Raw genomic sequence first — 22,656 nt, forward strand, 5'->3', positions numbered from 1 at the left:
CAAAATACGTACAACGAACTACATCACCAAAGACTCCTAGGTAAGCTTCACCATCAGAGAATAAGAGGAATTGTCATTTGTGGATCAAGAACAGGATAAGCAACAAGAAACAGGAAGTAGGAATAAATGAACAGTTCTCCCAATTGAGGGATGTAGAAAGTGGAATCCCCCAAGGACCGGTCCCATGTTTTTCAATTCCTTTGTAAGTATATCTAAAACTAGGGATGAGCAGTGAAGCTGCCAGGTTTGCCAGTGATACTAAATTGTTCAGGGTGGTTAAAACAAAAAGGGATTACAAGGAGCTCCAAAAGAATATCTCCAAACTGAGGTAACGGGAAGTGACAAATGCAGTTCAATGCAAAGAGATGGACACCAGGGCAAAAAGTCTTATCTTATACACATATAACGTTCATGAGGTCTGAACTAGCAGTGACTACTGACCGGGAATGAGAACTTGGGGGTCGCAGTGGACAGCTCAATGACTGTCAGACCAGTGTGTTTGGCAGGCATGAAAAAGACAAATTCCACGCTAGGGATGATCAGGAAAGAACTGAAAATAAAACTGCCGGTATCACAATGCCATTATACAAATCTATTGGTGCAAATGCACCTGGAATGTGGTGCACAGATCTGGTTGTCTCATCACAGAAAGTATATCAGAGAGTTGGAAAATGATCAGAAAATGGCAACTCAAATAAAGAAAGTTCACGACGTTTGGGATTTTTCTAGCTTTGAGACGAGGGGACACGACAGAAGTGTATAAACTATTATGCATGGAGCATGGAGAAAACCAGAGTGCAGAGGAAAGCTTTTATCCCCTTCTTGTAACACTAGTATTAAAGGGCATCCAGTTAACATTCTTAACTGGATTCTCTTAACATTCGTTAAGAGAAGACTCGGGGCAGACAAAATAAAATACTTCTTCACGTAGTTAAACGATGGAATTCACATCCCACCAACTTGGATGGCTTTAAAAGGGGTTTAGACAAATTCATGGGCGATAAGGTTTTCAGTGACTACTATCTCAGACATCCCTACATCCACCCTAAGAGGAAATATGCTTCTGAATACCAGCTGCCGGAAACCGCTGGAAGAGGGAGTGTTCAGGCTCTGCTTCAGGCAATGAGGATAGCCATTGCAATAACAGGTTGATCCAACAGGTTCTTATGATGTTCAACGCACTATTGGTGCAGTACTAGTGCAATACTATAGGCGCCAATCCCAAGTAAGAGACCTAATTCCAGAAAAAAAATGGGACCGATCTAATCCGCTATCAAATTTGAAAACACACACACACCAAAAAAAACCTAAATTTGAATAATGACACAAAGAAGGGCCCGAAGCTGGCGCTTTTCACAGGATGCAAATGAAAAGTTTTAATGATCCATTCCATGTCACGGAGCTGCAGGACAACTTGATCAAAAACAGCGTTCATGCACTCACCTCTGGCCGACAGCTTCTTGGTATTGATTATCTTTGCAGCGTACTCCTGGGATGATGTTTTTTTCACACATCTCCGGACCACTGAAAAAGCTCCCCTGGAACAAAAAGGAAAGGCTGAACCTGTGAAACTGGTTTAAACATGAAGCCCAAATCAAGCATTATAAACTGATGGCAAATCAAAACCTCATTATCTACACCAAAGTATTTAGCCAAAGTCCATTCTGAGTGGCTACTAGTATTTTTAAAGAACTGAAAACGCAGCACTTCAAGAATTCGAAGTGAAGAGGAAGAACAGAGGTGCATGGAAGGATGACTAGGGTGGATATAAGAAGATTTGGTTCCCACAAACAGTAGAGCTTTGATTATGAAGTTCTTTTGCAGGAGCTCATTACATCACCTAGACACACACCTGCATCGTACACATAAAATCTAAATAAAAATGATAATCTGATATGCAGACAAGAGGAAGGATTGTGCTGGTGTTTGCATTACCTCTTCTGTAGCGTAATTAATACATATTTATCAACGCAAGTTCAGCAAGGTGTTTGTGGCCAAAAAAAGAGAGAGGTGAGTAGGTGCGCTGGTAAGGAAAAGATGCCAATTCCCAGAAAAGCAGGGAGATGTGGCAACAGAGTCTGGAAAACAGCCTCCATGAATGGTGACAGAGAGGACAGAGTAAGTGCAGGACAAAAGATGGAGGAAGGGGGGAATCCACCAGAGCCTTTTCAAAGGGGGGGAACGTTCCTCAGGTGCAGAAGGCAGCCTGCCTGCACCCTGAAACGAGAAACCAGCCAGAACAGCAGACAAGCACAAACACTCATGGAAACAAAGACCAACAGAAACGGCCTGGTCTGGGCAGGAGATATATTTCTTTCCCACCTATCTTCACCCACATCCATTTCTGTAGGCAAGTCAGAAAGAAGCAAGGCCGGTAAGGAAGATGAGAAGTGGCTCAAAAGGGGATGGGGGGGGGAGAGAAAAGATACAGCAGCACTCAGGGACTGGTGCAAGAAAGGAGGAGGACTCAAATGCAGCAGTACCTGGGGTGCATCTACCCCCAACCACACACACAATGTATTCATCCCAACCAGAATATTGGGCAAATCTCCTGCAGAATACAGAGGGAAAGAAAAACAAAAACAGTGTCTGTTTAAGATCAGTGCTGGAGTAATTTTTTTTTTTGGGGGGGGGGGAAGCATTGGCACAGGGAACCTCCCTTGATGCATGAGAAATGCAGCAATGTCCCTTGTAGTGCAGAAATGAGGAGGGGGGAGTAAGAATCTTGGAAGTTGCAGGCTGCAGCAACAGCAGGGAGGGTGGCATTCAGACGGAAAAGCAGTTCCTGGGTTAAAGCAGCAGTATCCAGCTCAGCAGTGGGTGGGATCCCCAATTTCTCGGGGCAGAAAGAGCCCCCATCTTAGTGGGGGGGAAGCAGACCCTCTGGACTGCTTGCCCCGGCTTCATTCCCTCCCTCGAGCTACTTCCTCCAACTGCCTTGGCATAACACAGCGGAGCACATTTCCTCCCGGGCTCGCTTTTGCAAAGCCCGGAGACCAAGCGCCTCTGCCCAGGTTTAACGGAGCCGCAACACGACGGCCTACATTTGCGCGGATGGCACGGGCTGCAAGGCTCCGTTCCAATAACAGGTAAGGGAAAGTCCGCATCGGAGAGGAAGGAGGGAGGGAGAGGCTCCGAGCAGAGAAAAGAGAGTTTGCTAGAAAGACTTCCTGAGTAGAAACTACAGTTAGTAGCACCAGAAGGGAGGGGGGGCAAGGGAGGGAAGGGGAGCCCCCGAAGGAGCGGGGGACCCAAGATCGGGATCGGAGAAGGGGCGAGAGGGGATCCAAGGGGGGAGGCGGAGCAGCGCCCGGCCGCAATAACAGCCCGGCTGCCAGGAGCTGCGCCAAAGCGAGGAGGGAGGAGGAGGAGGAGGAAGAGACCGGCGAGGAACGGCTGGGCTGCGTACTTGCCGAGCTCCTCGTACAGCTGGTATTCATCGGTGAAGCGGGTGCACGTTGCCGGGGAGGCCATGTTCGCGCTGCGGAAGGCGTTGCAGGCTCGGCGGGCAGGCACGCTCAGCGCCGCCGCCGCAGGGACATCGGACTGGGCGAGGCTGCGCGGGCTGCGCGGGCTGGGACGGTCGTCTCCTGCAGGAGTTGCTGCTCCTCGCTTACTCCCTCGCTCTCACTACTCCGGCCTCCGTCTCCTCCTCCTCCTGGCGGAGCTGGTGCCGGCGTGCCTCTCCGCCCAGCTGTGCGCTCCCGCCCGCTTCACTGCGCACAGTCACCGCTCCCCGCAGAAAGACGAGGAGGCGGCGTCGGAGGCTGAGCGCGCCCAGCACCGCGAGATCTTCTTCCCGGGGAGGGAGCCGAGGAGGAGACGCCGCCGCCGCCGCCGCCTCCTTCTCTCGTCTCGTCGCCCTCCTTCCTTGCCTCCGCCTACCAGCCAGAGCTCCCTCCCCAGAGGAGTGGCCGGAGGGAGCGCGGGCAGACTCGCCAGCAAGGGAGGAGCTGGGCGCGGGCTGCGCTTGCGTGAGGCGGCGGCTGCTTCGTTTTCTTCACAGCGAAGGAGCCCGCCTTCCCCAGTCTAGGCAGCCCAAAGCGCTGCTTGCCTTCCGCCTCACAGACAAGAGGCAGAGTTAACGCTGGTTGCGCGCGGAGCTTCCTCGAATGGAAGCGCGCCATTCAGCTCGGCGAGCCTTGCGCCGCCAAGTAAAGCGCCAGGCGGCAGCGCTTCTCTGAGGCGCGAGGCGCGTTTTTTCCCTCAAGTCCCTTCGGAGGTTGGCGGATAGCAGTCCCTTCTATAGAAGGCTCGTGGAATGGTCGAGTTGGAAGGGACCCTGAGGGTCCTCTAGTCCAACCCCCGGCAAGGCACCCATGACAGGTGGCCAGCCAACCTCTGCTTGATAAACTTCCAGGCGAAAGTTCAGCTCCTATCTTATTCTTTTGTATACCACCTCGCTCACCAGATGCAAAACGGGGTCAATTGTGTGTCCTCCCCCCCCCCAGGCCCCACATGGGAACTTTTAAGAGGGTTGGCCCGCGCTCCCCCCCCCCTCCATTTTGCAGTGACAGCAGAGGCGCCGCCGTCTCCCGCGCTCTTTCTAAGCTATGCGCGCGCGCACGAGAGGCGGCGGACCGCAGCCCGGCCTCGCGCTGGCTGCCCGCGCCAATCGGGCGAGAGCAGATGGCTGCAGGCGCTTGGTGACTCTGGCTTTGCATACCCTGGACCGGATGCGCCTTGGTGGACGCGGGGGAGAGGGCGAGGGGGCGGGTCTCGTCGCTTGGAACGCCGTTGCCACGATAGGACAGGAGGCTTCTCCGCCAGAGCAGGGTCTGCAAACAGGGGAGCTGGTGGCACTCGAGCAGGTGCGGAGGGCGCCCGCGCAATTATTTTGAAACGGGTTCTATATCTCGCGCAGGGGCAGTCTCGTAGCCAATGAGGTTGATCCGTGCGATTTTTGCTAATTGAATATGCACGCACACATATGAAATAACCCTGCTCTGCAGCCCAAAGCAGCTTTTTGGCGCAGCTTTTTAATGGATGCAGAATGAAATTTGAGTGCTGAAACCCCCGGTGGAAGAGATAATCCGACCCAGGAAAACAGCATTTAACCAATAACAGTCCACGGCAAATTCAGCAACTGCAGAAAAACAGCAGGTGCCTTTTAGAAAGCCAGATCGGGTCTTAGTAAACCGTTATTATTATTATTATTATTATTATTATTATTATTATTATTATTATTATTATTATTATTATTTATTGAATTTATATACCGCCCTATACCCGGAGGTCTCAGGGCGGTTCACAGAACAAAATCAAAATATAAAACCACAAAACAATCAAAACCATTGTGTGGGATGTACAACCTCAGTGCCAAATATGAAGCGAGACCTCCTGTCTGGTGCATTTCAAGATAGAAGCAGTGGGAAGGTGGTGACAATAAGAATTTAGGGCTGGGGAAGCAGTGTGGAGAGAAATGGTCATCATCATCGTGATAATATGCTTCTCCTCTACAGCAACCCTGATCCAGTTCAGAGCAGACTCATCCCAGCAGCATTTTTAACACCCCACCCCCCAAAATCACCAATGTTAACATTGTTATGGTTGGCTACATGATTTAGAAAAGTGATTTATCTGTTAAACCACACCTGCCTGCCTTCAGTCTAACTTTCATAATTTCATTATCACTGTGTTATTTAAGAACATAACAAGAATGTTGTCTAATAATAATGATAATAATAATAAGAATAATAATAATAATAATAATAATAATAATAATAATTTATGTGCCACCCATCTGACTGTGTTGCCCTGATCTGACCAAAGGCTATTTAGCTCATCGGGGTGTTAGTAATTGGCATTATTTCATTGCAATTGCACAGTGTTTTAAATAGTCGCATATTATAATGCTGGGTTTTATTGCTAGCCAACATGGATGCCTAAGGTCTGGCAGAAAGGCATATAAATATGTTCAAAAACAAAAAAAACTTTACTTATATTGTTCCATTTCATGTTATAGGTAGTTGGGAGTTGCATATACTCCACACCCCATTTAGAAACCATTTGTTGATAAAATTTTATTTAATGTTTGCATAGGCAATAGGTCGTTTTTTCCCACTGACAACCCCCCCCCAATAATAATTTAAGATTTGTGTTGTTTATTATGCAGATGGAAAGGACAACTCCAGTTAAATAGGTAGAGATGGGCACAGCTGCAACTCTGCTGGCCATAGTGGGATTGTATTAAAATGGAAAGCTTGAAGAGTTTTAAATAATTACTACAAGTCCATTTGGAACACAGCCCAGGACAGCACAGCAACGGAGTGACATGCAAATGCATATTAAGGCAGATCTTGCTCGCTTTGCTAGCAGACACAGAGAGACATGGAGACCAGCTGATGCAGCACAAGTCTCCAAAGAACAACAAACACATTTACAGTACCCAGTCATTTCAAGAGCTAGCTTTGTGGCAGGTATTTCAAAACTGAGCCGAAGGAATTGTTTTCCCCTATCCTCTGTTTCCCAGTTTCTCCTGTAATATGAAGTCCTTTTGTTCTCACAAGCAACTGATTAGGCCATGTCCAAGGGTGCGAACATGAGACTTTTCTCCCACCAGCAGAAGGCAGTGGCATGTTTCCTCACTCCATTTCATAGAATCATGGAATCGTAGATACCACGAGGGTTGTCTAGTCCAACCACTTACAATGCAGGAATCTTTTAGCCAATGTGGAGCTCAAACCCACAACCCTGAGATGAAGAATCTCATGCTCCACCGACTGAGCTAAGAAACATCTTCCACCAGTCAACAAACCCCAGGGCAGTTCATTGGTAGCTTCCACTGATGTGAATTGAAGGAGCACAACTTCCTTGACCTCTCACTCTCTGTTCCAGGTTATAGAGAAAGTAAGGCATGGAAAAGGGACACGGGTGGTGCTGTGGGTTAAACCACAGAGCCTAGGACTTGCTGATCAGAAGGTCGGCGGTTCGAATCCCTGCGATGGGGTGAGCTCCCGTTGCTTGGTCCCTGCTCCTGCCAACCTAGCACTTCGAAAGCACGTCAAAGTGCAAGTAGATAAATAGGTACCACTCCAGTGGGAAGGTAAATGGCGTTTCCGTGCACTGCTCTGGTTTGCCAGAAGCAGCTTAGTCATGCTGGCCACATGACCCGGAAGCTGTACGCCAGCTCCCTTGGCCAATAAAGCGAGATGAGTGCCTCAACCCCAGAGTCGGCCACAACTGGATCTAATAGTCAGGGGTCCCTTTACCTTTCCCTAAGGCATGGAAAAGCAGGAACTGCAGGTTTAGGCATAGTATTGCACTGTCACAGAACTTCCCATGCCAGCAGTAGTTCCACACAAAGTAAATAAAGAGGTGGAGCTTTTCCTAGGAGGGAGATAAGTGATGGGAAAAGCTTCAACTGCGTAAGTTTAGGTTATCAGACGTCCCCATTTCCCGGGGACAGTCCCCAGATTTACAAATCAGTCCCCATACAAAATCCACTGAAGTTGAAAAGTGTCCCTGGATTCATTGGAAAAAATCTGGTAACCTTAGCATAAGTTATTCATGTCAAAACCTCAAATGTGGAAGAGGAGCAGCAGAGAAAAGTGGAAACCCAAAGGTTAAAGGAACTTACCACAAACCAAAAGGCCCACGTAGACAGAGAAAGAAAAAAACCCGACACTTTCCCCCCATTATTGTAGCCGAAGAAAATGAAAATTTCATCGGTTTTTATTTAGCTGCTAATTTTCCATATTAGAGAAGAGAATTTCCCATCAAACTTATAAAATTGCTAAAAAAAACCTCCAAATGGCTCTTCCTTGTTTTTCATGCAAATTGAGTGTGAACGCACTAAATTGTACAACATGTGAGATTATAGAATGTGCTTACAGCTACACAGGAAGTTAAGGTGGGTGCCTTAACTTAACAATTTCCAGACTGTCTCTCTTAAAGGGAGGGCTTTTTGTTCCTGTGTTTTAGAATTTCCTTACATTTTGAAAAGGAAGTTCACCGCCAGGCAGGTGAGTCACTTCTGCTTACTGGAAGCTTCACACTAAGCTTGAAGTTGTTGGAAGTCGTCCCCCCCCCCCCGCCCCATAGTAATATTTACATTAACACGGTAAGGCTGTTTTTCTTTATCCCCATCTTTTTTATCAACTTTAACTCTAGCAGCTCCTGAACTGCTAACTTGCAGGCTAACTTGCAGAGATGTGTGTGCCTCTAACCTAGTACAGGGGTTTACGTACACTCTTAATTAAATGAAGGTACCAGGCCTTATCAGGGACACGGGTGGCGCTGTGGGTTAAACCACAGAGCCTAGGACTTGCTGATCAGAAGGTCGGCGGTTCGAATCCCCGTGACGGGGTGAGCTCCTATTGCTCAGTCCCTACTCCTGCCAACCTAGCAGTTCGAAAGCACATCAAAGTGCAAGTAGATGAATAGGTACCGCTCCAGCAGGAAGGTAAACGGTGTTTCCATGCGCTGCTCTGGTTTGCGAGAAACGGCTTAGTCATGCTGGCCACATGACCCAGAAGCTGTATGCCGGCTCCCTCGGCCAGTAAAGCGAGATGAGTGCCGCAACCCCAGAGTCGGTCACGACTGGACCTAATGGTCAGGGGTCCCTTTACCTTTATCAGGCCTTATGAACAAGGAATACACTACCTACCTAGTTGCCCAGCTAGGCAAATGGAGTGCTGGTCAGCAACTACTGGTACTTTACCAAAGAGTGATTCTATTTGCACTCCCAACTTACATCTCTCTGATAGCTGAGGAGCCAAAGTGGGACTCTTCAGAAATCTAAAACTTGGCCACAAGGCATCCAGCTGCTGATCCCTATGCTGTAGAGGCAACTTAATTATCTGAGTTAAAAGGTCACATCGCCTTTCCTTCATTGATGCGAGGAGTTCTGCACAAAGTGTCTTGTGCAAGGAATTTGGAGACCCCCAATATTTCATCTTGTCCTTAATGCAAACCTTCGTTTATTTCCCCAGAATCGGCCATCGAGGTTTGGCATCCGAATGGTGAGCTTAAGAACTCGGCCAAGCTGCACAGAGTAGATAAAGGGGGTGGGGAGTGAGACATCAACCCTGCAATCGAGTTAGTTTCACAAAAATATGAGGGGAGGATTCAGTTCCCTTTGATTTGACTGAACACTGGCTGTCTTTTCTCTGCGGGAGGAAGAGCAGAAGCCTCAACCCTTCTATTGACAGCTGTGACACATAGCTAGGAAAACTATAGCTGGGATAAATAAGGTTACTGTCTTTTATTTGGCAGTGCTCCTATGCTTTTAATAGCTGTGCAACACTCTAGAATGTAGCAGGTGAAGTTTTCTCTCGTCATTGCTTTATTTATTCAGGAGCATTTCTAACCCATCTGCTAAGGCAGCTTGCAATATATTTAAAACACAATAACACAAGCGTCATTACAGCCGGGCAAAGGTGTGTATAAGTCCACTCCCCTTGTTCTCTGATGTTCCAACAAATGCAATTCTTCAGCTGAATCTACTGGCTGCTGAAGCAGCTAGATGACAGGACAGGACATCCTCAATGTGGGGTGGCTGATTTCTGACACAGACCTGGCCCTGGTGGCTGATGCAGGAGGTGCTGGGTGGAGCAAAGATGTCACATGCCATCCTCTCAATTCTCAGTTGTGATTCAAGGACCCGCCACCCGCTTGGGGATAAGAAAGACACATGGACACAGTATATTAGGTTAATGGGCTAAAAAAGGCCACAACTTTATTGATTACAGCATGTGAGAGGCATTGGCTTAGGCATTGGATAAAACAACAGAGCGTGACTTCACCCCCTCAGGGAGGGGTGAATCTAACAAGGGTTAACCACCAGTGGGAGGAGCCTGTTAATGCAAATACAACTGAAAGCTCCCCCTGATGTCACCGGGGGGTCGTGACATGGCCCTATCCACCAGCAAGGGCGTCGGACAGGATCCACGGCTGCCGGATTCCTTTACCGGAATACCCATAAAGTGGAGCGGTAGGCGATGGCCACACCCTGCCCTCCAATACACAAACATATTCCAATGCCTAACCGCCACCCAGCAGCAGAATGAAAGGGAAGTGCTGTTGCGGCCACGTTTGAGCAGCAAAACCCACCCCCAAGCCTCCACCTGGTTGGTTGGCTACATGGGGGTGTGGCGCGGCAGCCAGGCCAGCTGGAACGCCTCCTGCCAACACGGGAAACGGCTCCTGCTCACAACTCCTCCCCTCTGTAAGGAGGAGAGGCTGTGTTCCAACATTATCATGCTTGGGAGAATATACCGGTACTTGTTGAATTTCTGCCTGTTAGGCAAAGGCAATGCAATCTCATCATAAGAACAAAGGTGAAAGCCTTCCTTGCCGTGAAATCCTAAGTTTATCTACTTAGGGGTAAGCTCCATTGTGTTCCTTGGAGGCTACTCTCAAAGACGCATGCTTGGGATTGCAGGATTAATGGACAGAAGCCCAAAATATTTTGCAAAAAACTATACAGTAAGAGATGCCAAGCAGGTGTACTTACTGTATGATCTTGGGCACAGGAGCTAAAGATCACTGTTTGACATTAAAGCAGACCAGATATTAAGTGACAGGTCAGTTTTTCTATGAAGCATGTAATTAACACTTGGCACTTAGCCCCATGGGATATCACTGACTTAAACAGCTTAGTAAAATAAAAATGGGAATCGGATGGTGTCAAGGATAAGAATAACAGGTGCATCAGTGGCAGCTAGAAACTAAACGATGGGGAACCTCATTTCTTGCGCAACACAGCATGTTAAATGCACTTGCTGGCTCAAGTAGAATATGAGCTTAGAACAATTCTCTTCCCCGAAGGTCAGGTGCACTGACTACTGTTCTTTTTCATGACTCGGAACTGAGCAACATAAACTGCTGCTTGCTGTTCTTGGCTATTCTGTTCTGCTATCCGGACTTTCAACGATATCATCAGAACACCTGTTCAGCAGTTCATTTCACAGGAGAGCTACTTGAATGGGAGAATGAAGAAATGTGAGCCAGCCCCCTCCCAGAGTCCCCCAAAGTGGACTGCCAACATCCTGGGTTCATAACAACCATTCCCCATCCTCATAAATTTATGCATTCTTGAAGGTTCGATATTTTTCCTTGTGTATTCAGTGAATAATCTGGTGAAGTTGTATTAATTCAATTGCATTAATGGCCACCAATTCTCATTTAGAGAAGGCCCACAATTTGAAGGGAACTCCTTGTTTATACTGGCTATTTGCTTTCTGCAGCATTTTCATTAAACAGAAACAACCCTTTGGTTGGCATCCGTCTTGCCTGAGAAGAAAATGGAAGACTTCAGGGTTGAATTCAAACTGAGCATACCTGCATTGATCTCCTGTACAGAACAATACAGGAGAGATATGTTTTGTTGAAGCTGGAGAAGATGAAGGCGTTTGGTTGTGCTGATGAAGATACACCATGGCATTTCTTTTTTCTGCACTCCTCCCAGTGGTCATTCCTCCTCTGAATATAATACCTCCCTCACACGTAATGTTATGAACTGAACCATCGCTTGGTTCATCCAATCACCCTGAATAGCTAGAATAAACGTGACAGGCATTTTCATTCCAACAGCTCATAAAATATAGCTGTAAATTGCCTTCCAGAAAAAAACCCCTCTTATTATAAAGTTACCGTATATTTTCTTCATTCACTATCGGTTCTCAAAATTCCCTTTTGTCAATTTTAGTTCATTAGCTCTACTTTTTGCTTTCAATTCTCTAATTACTGTTCCCCATTGTTTGTATCTTCCCTTCACAGTCTTATATTTTACTTCCCTGATTACCTATCTTAATTTCCAGTTCTCTCAATTTCAAGTCTGTCTTGCTCTGTTTTTGGGTTGCAATATTTTATTTAGCATCTAATCTCCTTATGAGTGGAATTCAATGTCTCGCTATCATGAACATTCCACCTGTGGTAGCATTACAGCTTACCAGATGGGATGTTTTCCCCCTACCTCCCCCTACACTGTTCTAGGGTTCTCCTAACATCCCTCCCCCAAATCACTTGGGGGAAAGAAGGGGATGGGAGAGCAGAAAGCCCACTGCACAAGCAGAAATCATTGAGCAAGGCTTCCACAGATGGGGCACATTAGGTTAATCCCACCCTTTATCATATTAACGTTGTTGTTCTAATTCCTTGACTCTCTAAATATTTCTGTTATTTTTTGCTTCCTGGGGCAAATTGTTAGCTTCTTTCTTCAAATTATTGTACTCATTTGTGAATACTTCATTAATTGTTTCAAGCATTAAATCAAAATTCATCATATATATTTTTTTTGCATTCTTATTTTTGTTTCCTTTTTACAGATCCATTTTCTCTAAATACATTCAGATCTGAGCTTCAGCTTTCAGATTTTTCATAAGCTAATCAAATGATAATACTAATTGACAGGCTCTATCGAAAAAAAAAATCCTTTGACGGCTCAATTAATTACTCATATGCACCCTTCATATATCAGTTATGGTAAAGATGAAGTCCACAATCCAAAAAAATGTTCATCAGCCAACTCAAATTATGGCTGTGCTGCCCACAAATAATATGATGGTGATCAAAATTGCAAATAATATGATGGTGATCAAAATTGCTTGGCAGGGGGTTGGACTCGATGGCCCTTGTGGTCTCTTCCAACTCTATGATTCTATGATTCTATGAAATGAAATAAAAGACAACAATTCCTTCAATAACCATTTCAAAATTCACTCCAAAACTAGATTCCCATTCCCTCAATTCCAAGACAGACAATTCAAAGACTGTTAATTCAATAATATGTTTTATATATTCTGTAAGCTGCCCAGAGTAGCTGGGGAAACCCAGCCAGATGGGCAGGGGACAAATAATAAAATTATTATTCTTCTTCAAAAGCACTCAGTTCTAGACTAATTCACCAATATTAAACTCCAAAGTAATCAATATGGACACTGTTGCTTCACTTAGTTCAGTTAATTCCACTTAGTTTAAAATAAATAATAGTTGATAGAACATGAAATGAAAGGCAATCAGTACTAATGTTATCAATTCAGAAATCATCAGTTCAAAAGCTATTAAAATGAAACCAACACACCCATCACCACCAATCAGTGACCCAATACAGATAAACATAATTCAGTTCAGGGGTTGTGAATTCAATGCGGGGGGCAAGTCGGTGCCTCTGCTACTTGGACCATACTCTCCCCTCTTGACCTCTCCGCTTTAAAATACGTAGAACAAATCTTGGTCAGTATGACATCCCCCTACTGCCAAAGAAAAACCATTGAAATGTTGAAGTTTTGAAATGATGGCTGCTGTTGGCTGTTACAGACCCTCCAGGTGTCCCCATTTTCCAAGAAACAGTCCCAGATTTACAAAAGCCATCCTGGTTTCTGATTTTATCTGGGAATCTCCTGCTTTTTTTTAAGGACGTCCAGATTTTCATCAAAGAAATATTGAAAGGTATGGAGCTATGCGACCCCCGTGCCATGGAAATAAGTAACTCTACAACTTTTAGAAGACATCTGAAGGCAGCCTTGTATAGGGAAGTTTTTATATGTTTCATGTTTTATTATGTTTTAATATATGTTGGAAGCTGCCCAGAGTGGCTGGAGCAGCCCAGTCATTTGGGCGGGGTACAAATAATAAATTCATTATTATTATTATTATGGAGTGGAACATCCCTATTTTAATCAGAGAAATGTTGGAGGGCACAGTCTCATGGCAGGGTCGCTTTAGGGGAGGGCAAGAGAAGTTTCACAGTTATGAAACATTGCGTCTCTATTCTGAGATCTTAGTAACACGGAGGTTTGTCGGTATTTGTTATCTCTAATTCCTCCCACTTCATCCCATACCAGGAATCTCGCTCTCTCCTGTGAATAAACAATGGCTCTGTTTTTTGAAATATTGAGGTGGAGCTGAAAGAAACCTGCTTAGCTCTAGTCTTGGTGAAGCCCGTTCCATTTACATTCACCCATAGTTAAGAAAACAAACACTCCAGCCAAAAGCTGCAGAAGAGGGTGAGTTGAGATGGCACACCGGAGTCCTTGGGGAAACTTGGCAGTGTAAGCCAGAGTAGAATAAATAAATTAATTAATTAGCAAACACACATCCTGTTTGACTTGAAAAGGCTCCAGAGCCTAGTCTCGGAGATAGAGAGGTCCTGCAACTATTTACAGAAAGAGGCTCAGCTGAGATACGTGACTCAGGGGCAGCAGGGAGGACTGCAGCAAAAAAACTCTGTCCAGCTCTCCACGAACTGCACTCTCCGGTTTATCAAGCACTCAATAATTCATATACACGACAGCAGAAGGTACAAGCCAAACAAAGAGAGAATGGCACAATGCACTGACTTCTAGCTTTTGAGAAGCAATAAACAGAGGGTTTTTTTTATTGATAGTCACTATAAAATCTTTAAGATGGAGGTAAGCATACAGTAGCTTTTATAGATAGGCAAGCTGGTTCAGATAAGGCAAGGTGGTTCTCCCAGGGCCTCAGAGCAAGTAGGAGTCAGGATCAGAGCTTTCCCAAGATTCAGAGACAAAATAATTTTCGGGGAAACCTAAGCCCGGCATGTCCCATTGCTGCAAGGGCTAGACTGAAGTTCTTGGGCGTTCTGGTTGAAATAAGTCTATATACCATGTGGGCTGCCTCTGAACTCCCAAGCCCAGTTCAAGGTGTTGGTAAAGGTAAAGGTAAAGGGACCCCTGACCATTAGGTCCAGTCATGACCGACTCTGGGGTTGCGGCGCTCATCTCGCTTTATTGGCCGAGGGAGCCGGCGTTTGTCCGCAGACAGCTTCCGGGTCATGTGGCCAGCATGACTAAGGTGCTTCTGGCGAACTAGAGCAGCGCACGGAAACACCGTTTACCTTCCCGCCGGAGCAGTACCTATTTATCTACTTGCACTTGACGTGCTTTCGAACTGCTAGGTTGGCAGGAGCTGGGACCAAACAACAGGAGCTCACCCCGTCGTGGGGATTTGAACCGCCGACCTTCTGATCGGCAAGTCCTAGGCTCTGTGGTTTAACCCACAGCGCCACCCGCGTCCCCTCGAGGTGTTGGTACTGGCATACAAAGCCTTAAACCAGGGGTCAGCAAACTTTTTTAGCAGGGGGCAGGTCCACTGTCCCTCAGACCTTGTGGGGGGACGGACTATATTGCTGGGGGGGAGAGAGAACAAATTCCTATGCCCCACAAATAAGCCAGAGATGCATTTTAAATAAAAGGACACATTCTACTCATGTAAAAACACGCTGATTCCCAGACCGTCTGCAGGCCGGATTGAGAAGGCGATTGGGCCGGATTTGGACCCTAGGCTTTAGTTTGCCAACCTATGCCCTCAACATTTTAGGATCCAACTTCTTGGGTCTCCCAATACTTGCCTCTCCCAATAGTTACCACCTTATCTTGCAGAACGGCTGGGGAGTTACTGCTCTTGACATAGCTGGTTTGCAATACAGGATAGGGTTTTCAATGTGGTGGCACCCATCCTTGGGAAAGTACAGCATTTTCGGACATCAACTGAAGACGTATTTGCTCAACAAGGTGTTTGGGAGATAGGTGTGGTCTGAATCCAAGCTGGGACATGTACAGAGGAGGGCAGTCCAAGATAATAAGAGGGCCTGGAAACCAAGCCTTGGGAGGAATGGTTGAGGGAGTTTGGCATGTTTAGCCTGGAGAAGAGAAGACTGAGAGGTGCTTTAATGGCCGTCTTCAAACATCTAAAGGGTTGTCCCATGGAAGATGGAGAAAGCTTGTTTTCTGCTGCACCACAGGATAGGACCTACACCAATGGATTTTAATTACAAGGATTCTGACTAAAAATTATGAAGGGTTTTCTGATGGTTCGACAGTGAAACAGACTACCTCAGCAGATACAACTCTCTTTCGTTGTAGGTTTTTAATCGGAGGCTGGATGGCCATCTTTTCACAGATCCTTTAGCTGTGATTCCTGCATTGCAGAGGGTTGGGCTAGATGACCCTCAGGGTCCCTTCCAACACTAAAATTCTATGAAATGGGGGACGGGGGAATAGTATTGTGCTGTTGTGCTATATTGTTCATTTGAGCTTTACAGTTTTAAGATGTTTTAGTTATTGCTGTAAATCAGATATGGCAGATATCTGAAGAAGTGTGCATGCACACGAAAGCTCATACCAATAACAAACTTAGTTGGTCTCTAAGGGACGTGGGTGGTGCTGTGGGTTAAACCACAGAGCCTAGGACTTGCTGATCAGAAGGTTGGTGGTTCGAATCCCTGCTCCTGTCAACCTAGCAGTTCAAAAGCACGTCAAAGTGCAAGTAGATTACCTTCCGGCGGGAAGGTAAACAGCGTTTCCGTGTGCTGCTCTGGTTTGCCGGAAGCGGCTTAGTCATTCTGACCACATGACCCGGAAGCTGTACGCCGGTTCCCTTGGCCAATAAAGCGAGATGAGCACCGCGACCCCAGGGTCGGCCACGACTGGACCTAGTGGTCAGGGCTCCCTTTACCTTTACCTAAGGTGCTACTGGAAAGAATTTTTTTATTTTGTTTCAGATATAGCAAGTCTTTGACCACCACCCCCGGGTCTTGCTGAACCAGTGGCGTAGCGTGGGGGGTGCGGGGGGGCCGGCCGCACCGGGCGCAACATCTGGAGGTTAGGGTTAGGGGGCGCAAATCCATGGGTTAGGGGGCGCAAATCCACGGGTTAGGGGGCGCAAATTACTTGCCTTGCCCCGGGTGCTGACAACCCACGCTACGCCACTGTGCTGAACTACAATTCCCATCAGCCATAGCGAGCCTGGGCAATGAGCCAAATATTCCCCACAACTGTTGCAAATGATTGTATTTTTACTGAAATGTGCATCACCCTTGACACCTTGGGAGGGGCATATATAAACAAAATAAACGATACTTTTTTAGTTGTCCCACTTAGTCCTGCAGACTGACAAACCCTAAAAAGTCCTCGTAGTCTCTCTTTCACCCACTTGCTATAGTTTTGCCAGACAAGTGGAGCTAAATTTCACCTCTGCCTCTGAACATTAAGCCTGTCTCTGAAACGAGGCTCTGCTACAAATCCACACTTCCACACCCCAGTGGCACTGTACTATTTGCCCTTCTTTTGTCCTGCTGCTTTTGGGATTTGTTGCCTGCTGGGTGGTTTCTTCTTGCACATCTGCAACCCGGCCCTTAATATTTCCATTGCTTGCTGCTGTTCCTGAGCAACACCAGCAAGTTTATCGGAATGGCAACAGGAATGGAGAGTCCTTTCTACTTGGTGCTGCAGCCAAGATGGGCTATGCTAGATAGAGAGTCACCCAGGATCACCTGGTGGCAGGCCAGCCCTGAAAACAATGCCAGGGTCTCAGTCCTTCCAAATTTCTGAAGGGCAGAGCAAGCAAAAATGGAATCTTCTCTTATCATCCATTAATAAAACTCAGGGGTTGCAGACTCCACGCCATGCTTCTGAGAGACACATCACACATAATTTGCTGCAAAGGGTTCAGAATGAATGCAAAGGGTTCAAAGTGTTGGTGCTGACCTTTAAAGGCCTAAACGGCCTCAGTCCTGCGTACCTGAAGGAGCGTCTCCACCCCCCATCGTTCAGCCTGGACACTGAGATGCAGCTCCGAGGGCCTTATGGCGGTTCCCTCATTGCCGAGAAGTGAGGTTACAGGGAACCAGACAGAGGGCCTTCTCGGTAGTGGCGCCCACCCTGTGGAACACCCTCCCTTCAGATGTGAAGGAAATAAGCAGCTATTCTATCTTTAAAAGACATCTGAAGGCAGCCCTGTTCAGGGAAGTTTTTAATATTTAACGCTGTACTGTTTTTAACACTTGATTGGGAGCTGCCCAGAGTGGCTGGGGAAACTCAGCCAGATGGGCAGGGTATAAATAATGAATTATTATTATTATTATTATTATTATTATGGTTTGCTTTTATTCAGTTGGTGGTGTTGAGTCAAGAGCAAGTGTTCAGGGCACACAAAACTCTTATCCAAAGAAGAGAAAGAAGGGGAAAGAGTTTGCCAAGTTCAACACGTCCACCTTTAACAGAAGTTCAATCTGTTAATATCCCAGCGGGATATTTGCATGTTTGACTTCTTGTTCCTTCTCCTCTATGTACTTTCCCTCATATTTATAACATGCAAACAATGAACAATGAGCTAATAACATGCAAGAAGAAAGGTCGTTGAGAGACTGGTGTCATTCTGTTTATACAGGATATGCCTGTTCAGATCCACACAGCATTGGGTTGATGTGTGAAAACCCAGAACCAATAATGGCCAAGAGTTGACTGAACTCACAAAAGCATCAAACAAATTGGTGGAATGTAAGAAGAATCCTTCTGGAACAGAGCAAAGACCCGCCTGGGCCAGGATCCTGTTCTCACAGTGACAATCCAGAGGCTTCTGGGAAACTCACAAGCAGGAAAGGACAATAGCTATCACTCAGTGTTGTTCCCTAGCAGCTGATATTTAAAGGCATGCTGTCACTGATGCTGAAGGCAACCTATAACTACCATCACTGTTAGCCATCAAAGACTAGTACGACAGATAATTAAGAATATTAGCAGATGCCAGGGAGGAGCTCAGATCATCCCTCCAAATGCTTTAGTTAGGCAACACTTATGCAACTCAATAAAGCCGAAGAGTGAAGTTCTCTGCTATATGGAGGAAGGAAGCCATTTTCACTAATTTCCTCCTTTCCCTTGCTATCTCCCACACTGTTCTGGAGAATCTCCCAAATCTAAGTAGCACACTTTGGGTGTGTGGAACATAAACAGCCTTGTACCGAATAAGACCATTGGCCCACCAAGCTTAGGACTGTCTCTCTACACCAGTGGTGGCGAACCTTTTAGAGACCGAGTGCCCAAACTACAACCCAAAAACCCCACTTATTTATCGCAAAGTGCCAATACGGCAATTTAATGTGGGATAATAATGATTGTCTGCATGCGCAAATACAAATAAATATAAATAAATAAATAAACCCAGCCAGATGGGTGGGGTATAAATATTATTATTATTATTATTATTATTATTATTATTATTATTATTATTAGCCATTTGACGGGAGTTTGCCTAAAAACCCCATAAATGCTAACTTTGAGTTCTGTGATGAAGGAAAGGCAGGCTATTGGTGTACTGTGGTACCTCAGGTTACATACACTTCAGGTTACATACACTTCAGGTTACAGACTCTGCTAACCCAGAAATAGTACCTCGGGTTAAGAACTTTGCTTCAGGATGAGAACAGAAATCATGCTCGGCGGTGCAGCAGCAGCAGGAGGCCCCATTAGCTAAAGTGGTGCTTCAGGTTAAGAACAGTTTCAGGTTAAGTACGGACCTCTGGAATGAATTAAGTACTTAACCCGAGGTACCACTATACGCAGGGGCAGCCATTATGGTGCTCTTCAGATGTTGCTGGACTCCCAGCCCCACCAGTGGGCGCGCAACTCTCCCTGACGCTGTTGCGGACGGCGGGCGCTCTAGGCAGCGTTTGCTGGTCACAGCGGCATTGGGGGAGGATGTGCAACTCTTCCTGACGCCGTTGTGGGTGGCGGGTGCTCTAGGGAGCGTTTCCCACCCGCAGCGGCATTGGGGGGGGTAGAGCAGCTGCCCACTTTGCCAACCCCCAGCAGTGTCCCTGCTGGGGCGATGACGCACGTGCCCACAGAGAAGGTTCTGAGTGCCCACTCTGGCACACATGCCATAGCTTCGCCACCAGTGGTCTACACTGACTGGCAGCTGCTATCTACCGTTTCAGACATAGGTCTCTAACCTGGAGGTGCCAGGGGTTGCCTTTTGCAAGCAAATCAGATGTTCTTCCACTGAGTTATGGCCCTTTCCCAAGGGGCTGCAGAGGGAATTTGCAAAAATCACTTGACCCTCCTTTGGGGAGCTGCTGTGTCCGCAGATTCAAAAGCCCTTCTGCTAATGGAGAAGCACAATTGCATCCCATCGATAGTATTCTGCACTACTGAAGCTTTCTGAAACAGGCCATTTATTGGAGGCAAGACACACGGATGGGTGGGATATTGCTGTGAACTTCTTACATTCTCCTGTGTTGTCGAATGGAAAGCAACAAATAGGAAGTATGGGAAGAGGTGCTGCTTCAGGTATTTTGGTCTCTTTAGGGCAGAGGTCAGCAGACTTTTTCAGCAGGTGGTTGGTCCACTGTCCCTCAAACCTTGTGGAGGGCCAGATTATATTTTGAAAAAAATAAATGAATGAAATAACCCAGAGATGCATTTTAAATAAAAGCACACATTCTACTCATGTAAAAACACGCTGATTCCCGGACCACCCATGGGCCAGATTTAGAAGGCGATTGGGCCAGATCGAGCCCTTGGGCCTTAGGTGGCCTACCCATGCTTTAGGGTTTTAAGGGTAGCTGCCAACACCTTAGATTGTGCCCAGAAGCAAACTGAGAGCCATTGAAGTGTTTTTGTGTGTTGTTGTTGTTGTTGTTGTTGTTGTTGTTGTTGTTGTTGTTGTTAAAAGAACTGGTGTTCTGTGCACAATCACTGCCTCCTGGGGAAGCAAGTTCCATAGTCAACATTCTAGAAGTTGTACCAATTTTAGTTCCTGAGTCATATTCAAGGGCAGTTCTGTATATAATGCATTTCATTACAGTGGTACCTCGGGTTAAGTATTAATTCGTTCTGGAGGTCCGTTCTTAACTTGAAACTGTTCTTAACCTGAAGCACCACTTTAGCTAATGGGGCCTCCTGCTGCCGCCAGAGCACGATTTCTGTTCTCATCCTGAAGCAAAGTTCTTAACTTGAAGCACTATTTCTGGGTTAGTGGAGTCTGTAACCTGAAGCATATGTAACCTGAAGCGTATGTAACCTGAGGTACCACTGTATTCCTGTTGGGAGCTTACCAGGTTATCCTCCTGTTGGAAGGTTATCAGAGCATGGATCCCTGTCCAGAAATGATGGCAACTGCTGAACCAGCTAACGCTTTTGAGTGGTGCTCCATTCTACTAAGACGCAACCTGTCCTCTAGCGACAAAGTCAGCTCCATTAGACGTGCAAGCCAAAGACCAGCTAACCATCTCCCCACAGTGCCTCCTACTTCTCAGCATTAAAAGTCAGTGCTTCGACTGACTAACTCAGGATTAAATCTCAGTTTATTGAGCAATTCAGCTGAAACCTTTAAGCCTACACCGCTTACATTATGCAGCTATGTGATAGTTCTACCCTCAAACCATGATCAGAAAGACCTAATTGAAGTGAAGCAGTATTGCAGTAACCAATCACATGACATTAGGGGAAAGTCCTGATTTCTGAATTATCCAAAAGCAGATCTGGTGGGAGAAGTAGGCTGATAGCTGAATTTATACTTTGTCTTGTTGGTTAACCACAATGACCTGCTTTGCAGACATGCATCAGATTTATACGTGTTATGCATCACCAGATTCAGATCTTATCATAATTGGAAACACTTATGTGGGCTTACACAAATACAGCTTTGAAGTGCTAGTTACGTCTGAATGACCAAAAACACTAAAGTTATCTGTAACAGATCACTGAAAGTATTGTGCAATGCATTTCGGATGATCTTAAATCTGGCACAACCCGCCTGAGAGCTAATTTGGTTCATCTTTCAGCATTATGTATTCACAATAGAAGGCTACTTCAGATCCTTTAATTTTGTCCTCCGTTGACCTTCATTTTAAGCTTAAAGGTAATGGGACCCCTGAACATTAGGTCCAGTCGTGGCCGACTCTGGGGTTGTGGCGCTCATCTCGCTTTATTGGCCAAGGGAACTGGCGTATAGCTTCCGGGTCATGTGGCCAGCATGATCAAGCCGCTTCTGGCAAACCAGAGCAGCGCATGGAAACGCCATTTACCTTCCTGCCAGAGTGGTACTTATTTATCTACTTGCACTTTGATGTGCTTTCGAACTGCTAGGTTGGCAGGAGCTGGGACCGAGCAACGGGAACTCATCCTGTTGTGGGGATTCGAGCCGCTGACCTTCTGATCGGCAAGTCCTAGGCTCTGTGGTTTAACCCACAGTGCCACCCGCGTCCCCATTTTAAGCTTACACCCCCCAAAAAAATGAATTTTATACTAATTAGATTTCTTTCTTTTTTTAAAAAAAGACCTTGATATAGCTATTTTAAAAAATAATTGCTGATGCAGGTTTGCATGCATCTCCATTCTGTGTGTTTGGGAATGCTCTATTTATGGTGAACTTTTAGAAAGTTGTCCTTGGCAAGATTTATTTAGTCTTGCCCAGAGATCTCATTTATTAACCTTATCATGGGCTACATTTCTGTGCTCAAGCGTCAAGAACCTGGACTGTCAGAGCATTGCTTGTAGCTTTGCACATTATTTTACACTTTCAGAAATCACATTTTGCACCTATTGGTTTGAGGGCCTTTTAGGCAAATCATATGCTGCAGAAGGGATAAATTAGAGAAATGTAATGCTTTGTCAGCACTCCTATAAATGTTCTCTAATTAACATTAATCTTTTGTTGGAATCCAAGCCATATGCAAAAACTCAATGTTTCTTTCCTGCTTTTTAATTTGTTTTTCCTTATTACCATAAAATTCCCTTTGTCCTTTATTACTTCTTCTTCTTCTTTTGCCAATAATAGCACTGATCTAATTGAAAACTGTCATTCAAAAGGCACTCGCTACAGGACAGGCCGACCAGAGGTGCCAGTAGGTGCTCCTCTCCCTACAAGCTCAGCAACACAGAGAGCTTCCACTGTTCTGTATGTCAGCTAGGA

At 46.0% G+C, this 22,656-nt stretch overlaps 1 protein-coding gene across 19 annotated transcripts in view; it reads right to left on the reverse strand.

Annotated features, from left to right (window-relative positions):
- CAMK2G (calcium/calmodulin dependent protein kinase II gamma) overlaps positions 1-3,874 on the reverse strand; it is a 161,630-nt gene extending 157,756 nt beyond the window's left edge. For 5 of the 19 annotated variants that reach the window (XM_081864301.1, XM_081864318.1, XM_081864313.1 and 2 more), the window contains exons 1-2: positions 3,410-3,871; positions 1,444-1,538 (exon numbers count right to left, since the gene is read on the reverse strand). In XM_081864301.1, the coding sequence (XP_081720427.1) occupies positions 1,444-1,538; positions 3,410-3,474 (160 nt within the window). In that variant the 5' untranslated portion in view covers positions 3,475-3,871. Of the gene's footprint in view, positions 1-1,443; positions 1,539-3,409 lie in introns of all 19 variants that reach the window. The other 14 variants (XM_081864310.1, XM_081864309.1, XM_081864305.1 and 11 more) reach the window with 7 other exon arrangements.
- Between the last annotated feature and the right edge of the window lie 18,782 nt (positions 3,875-22,656).

The sequence above is a fragment of the Podarcis erhardii genome (assembly GCF_964252035.2).
Source record: "Podarcis erhardii genome assembly, chromosome: 5".
Classification (NCBI taxonomy): domain Eukaryota; kingdom Metazoa; phylum Chordata; class Lepidosauria; order Squamata; family Lacertidae; genus Podarcis; species Podarcis erhardii.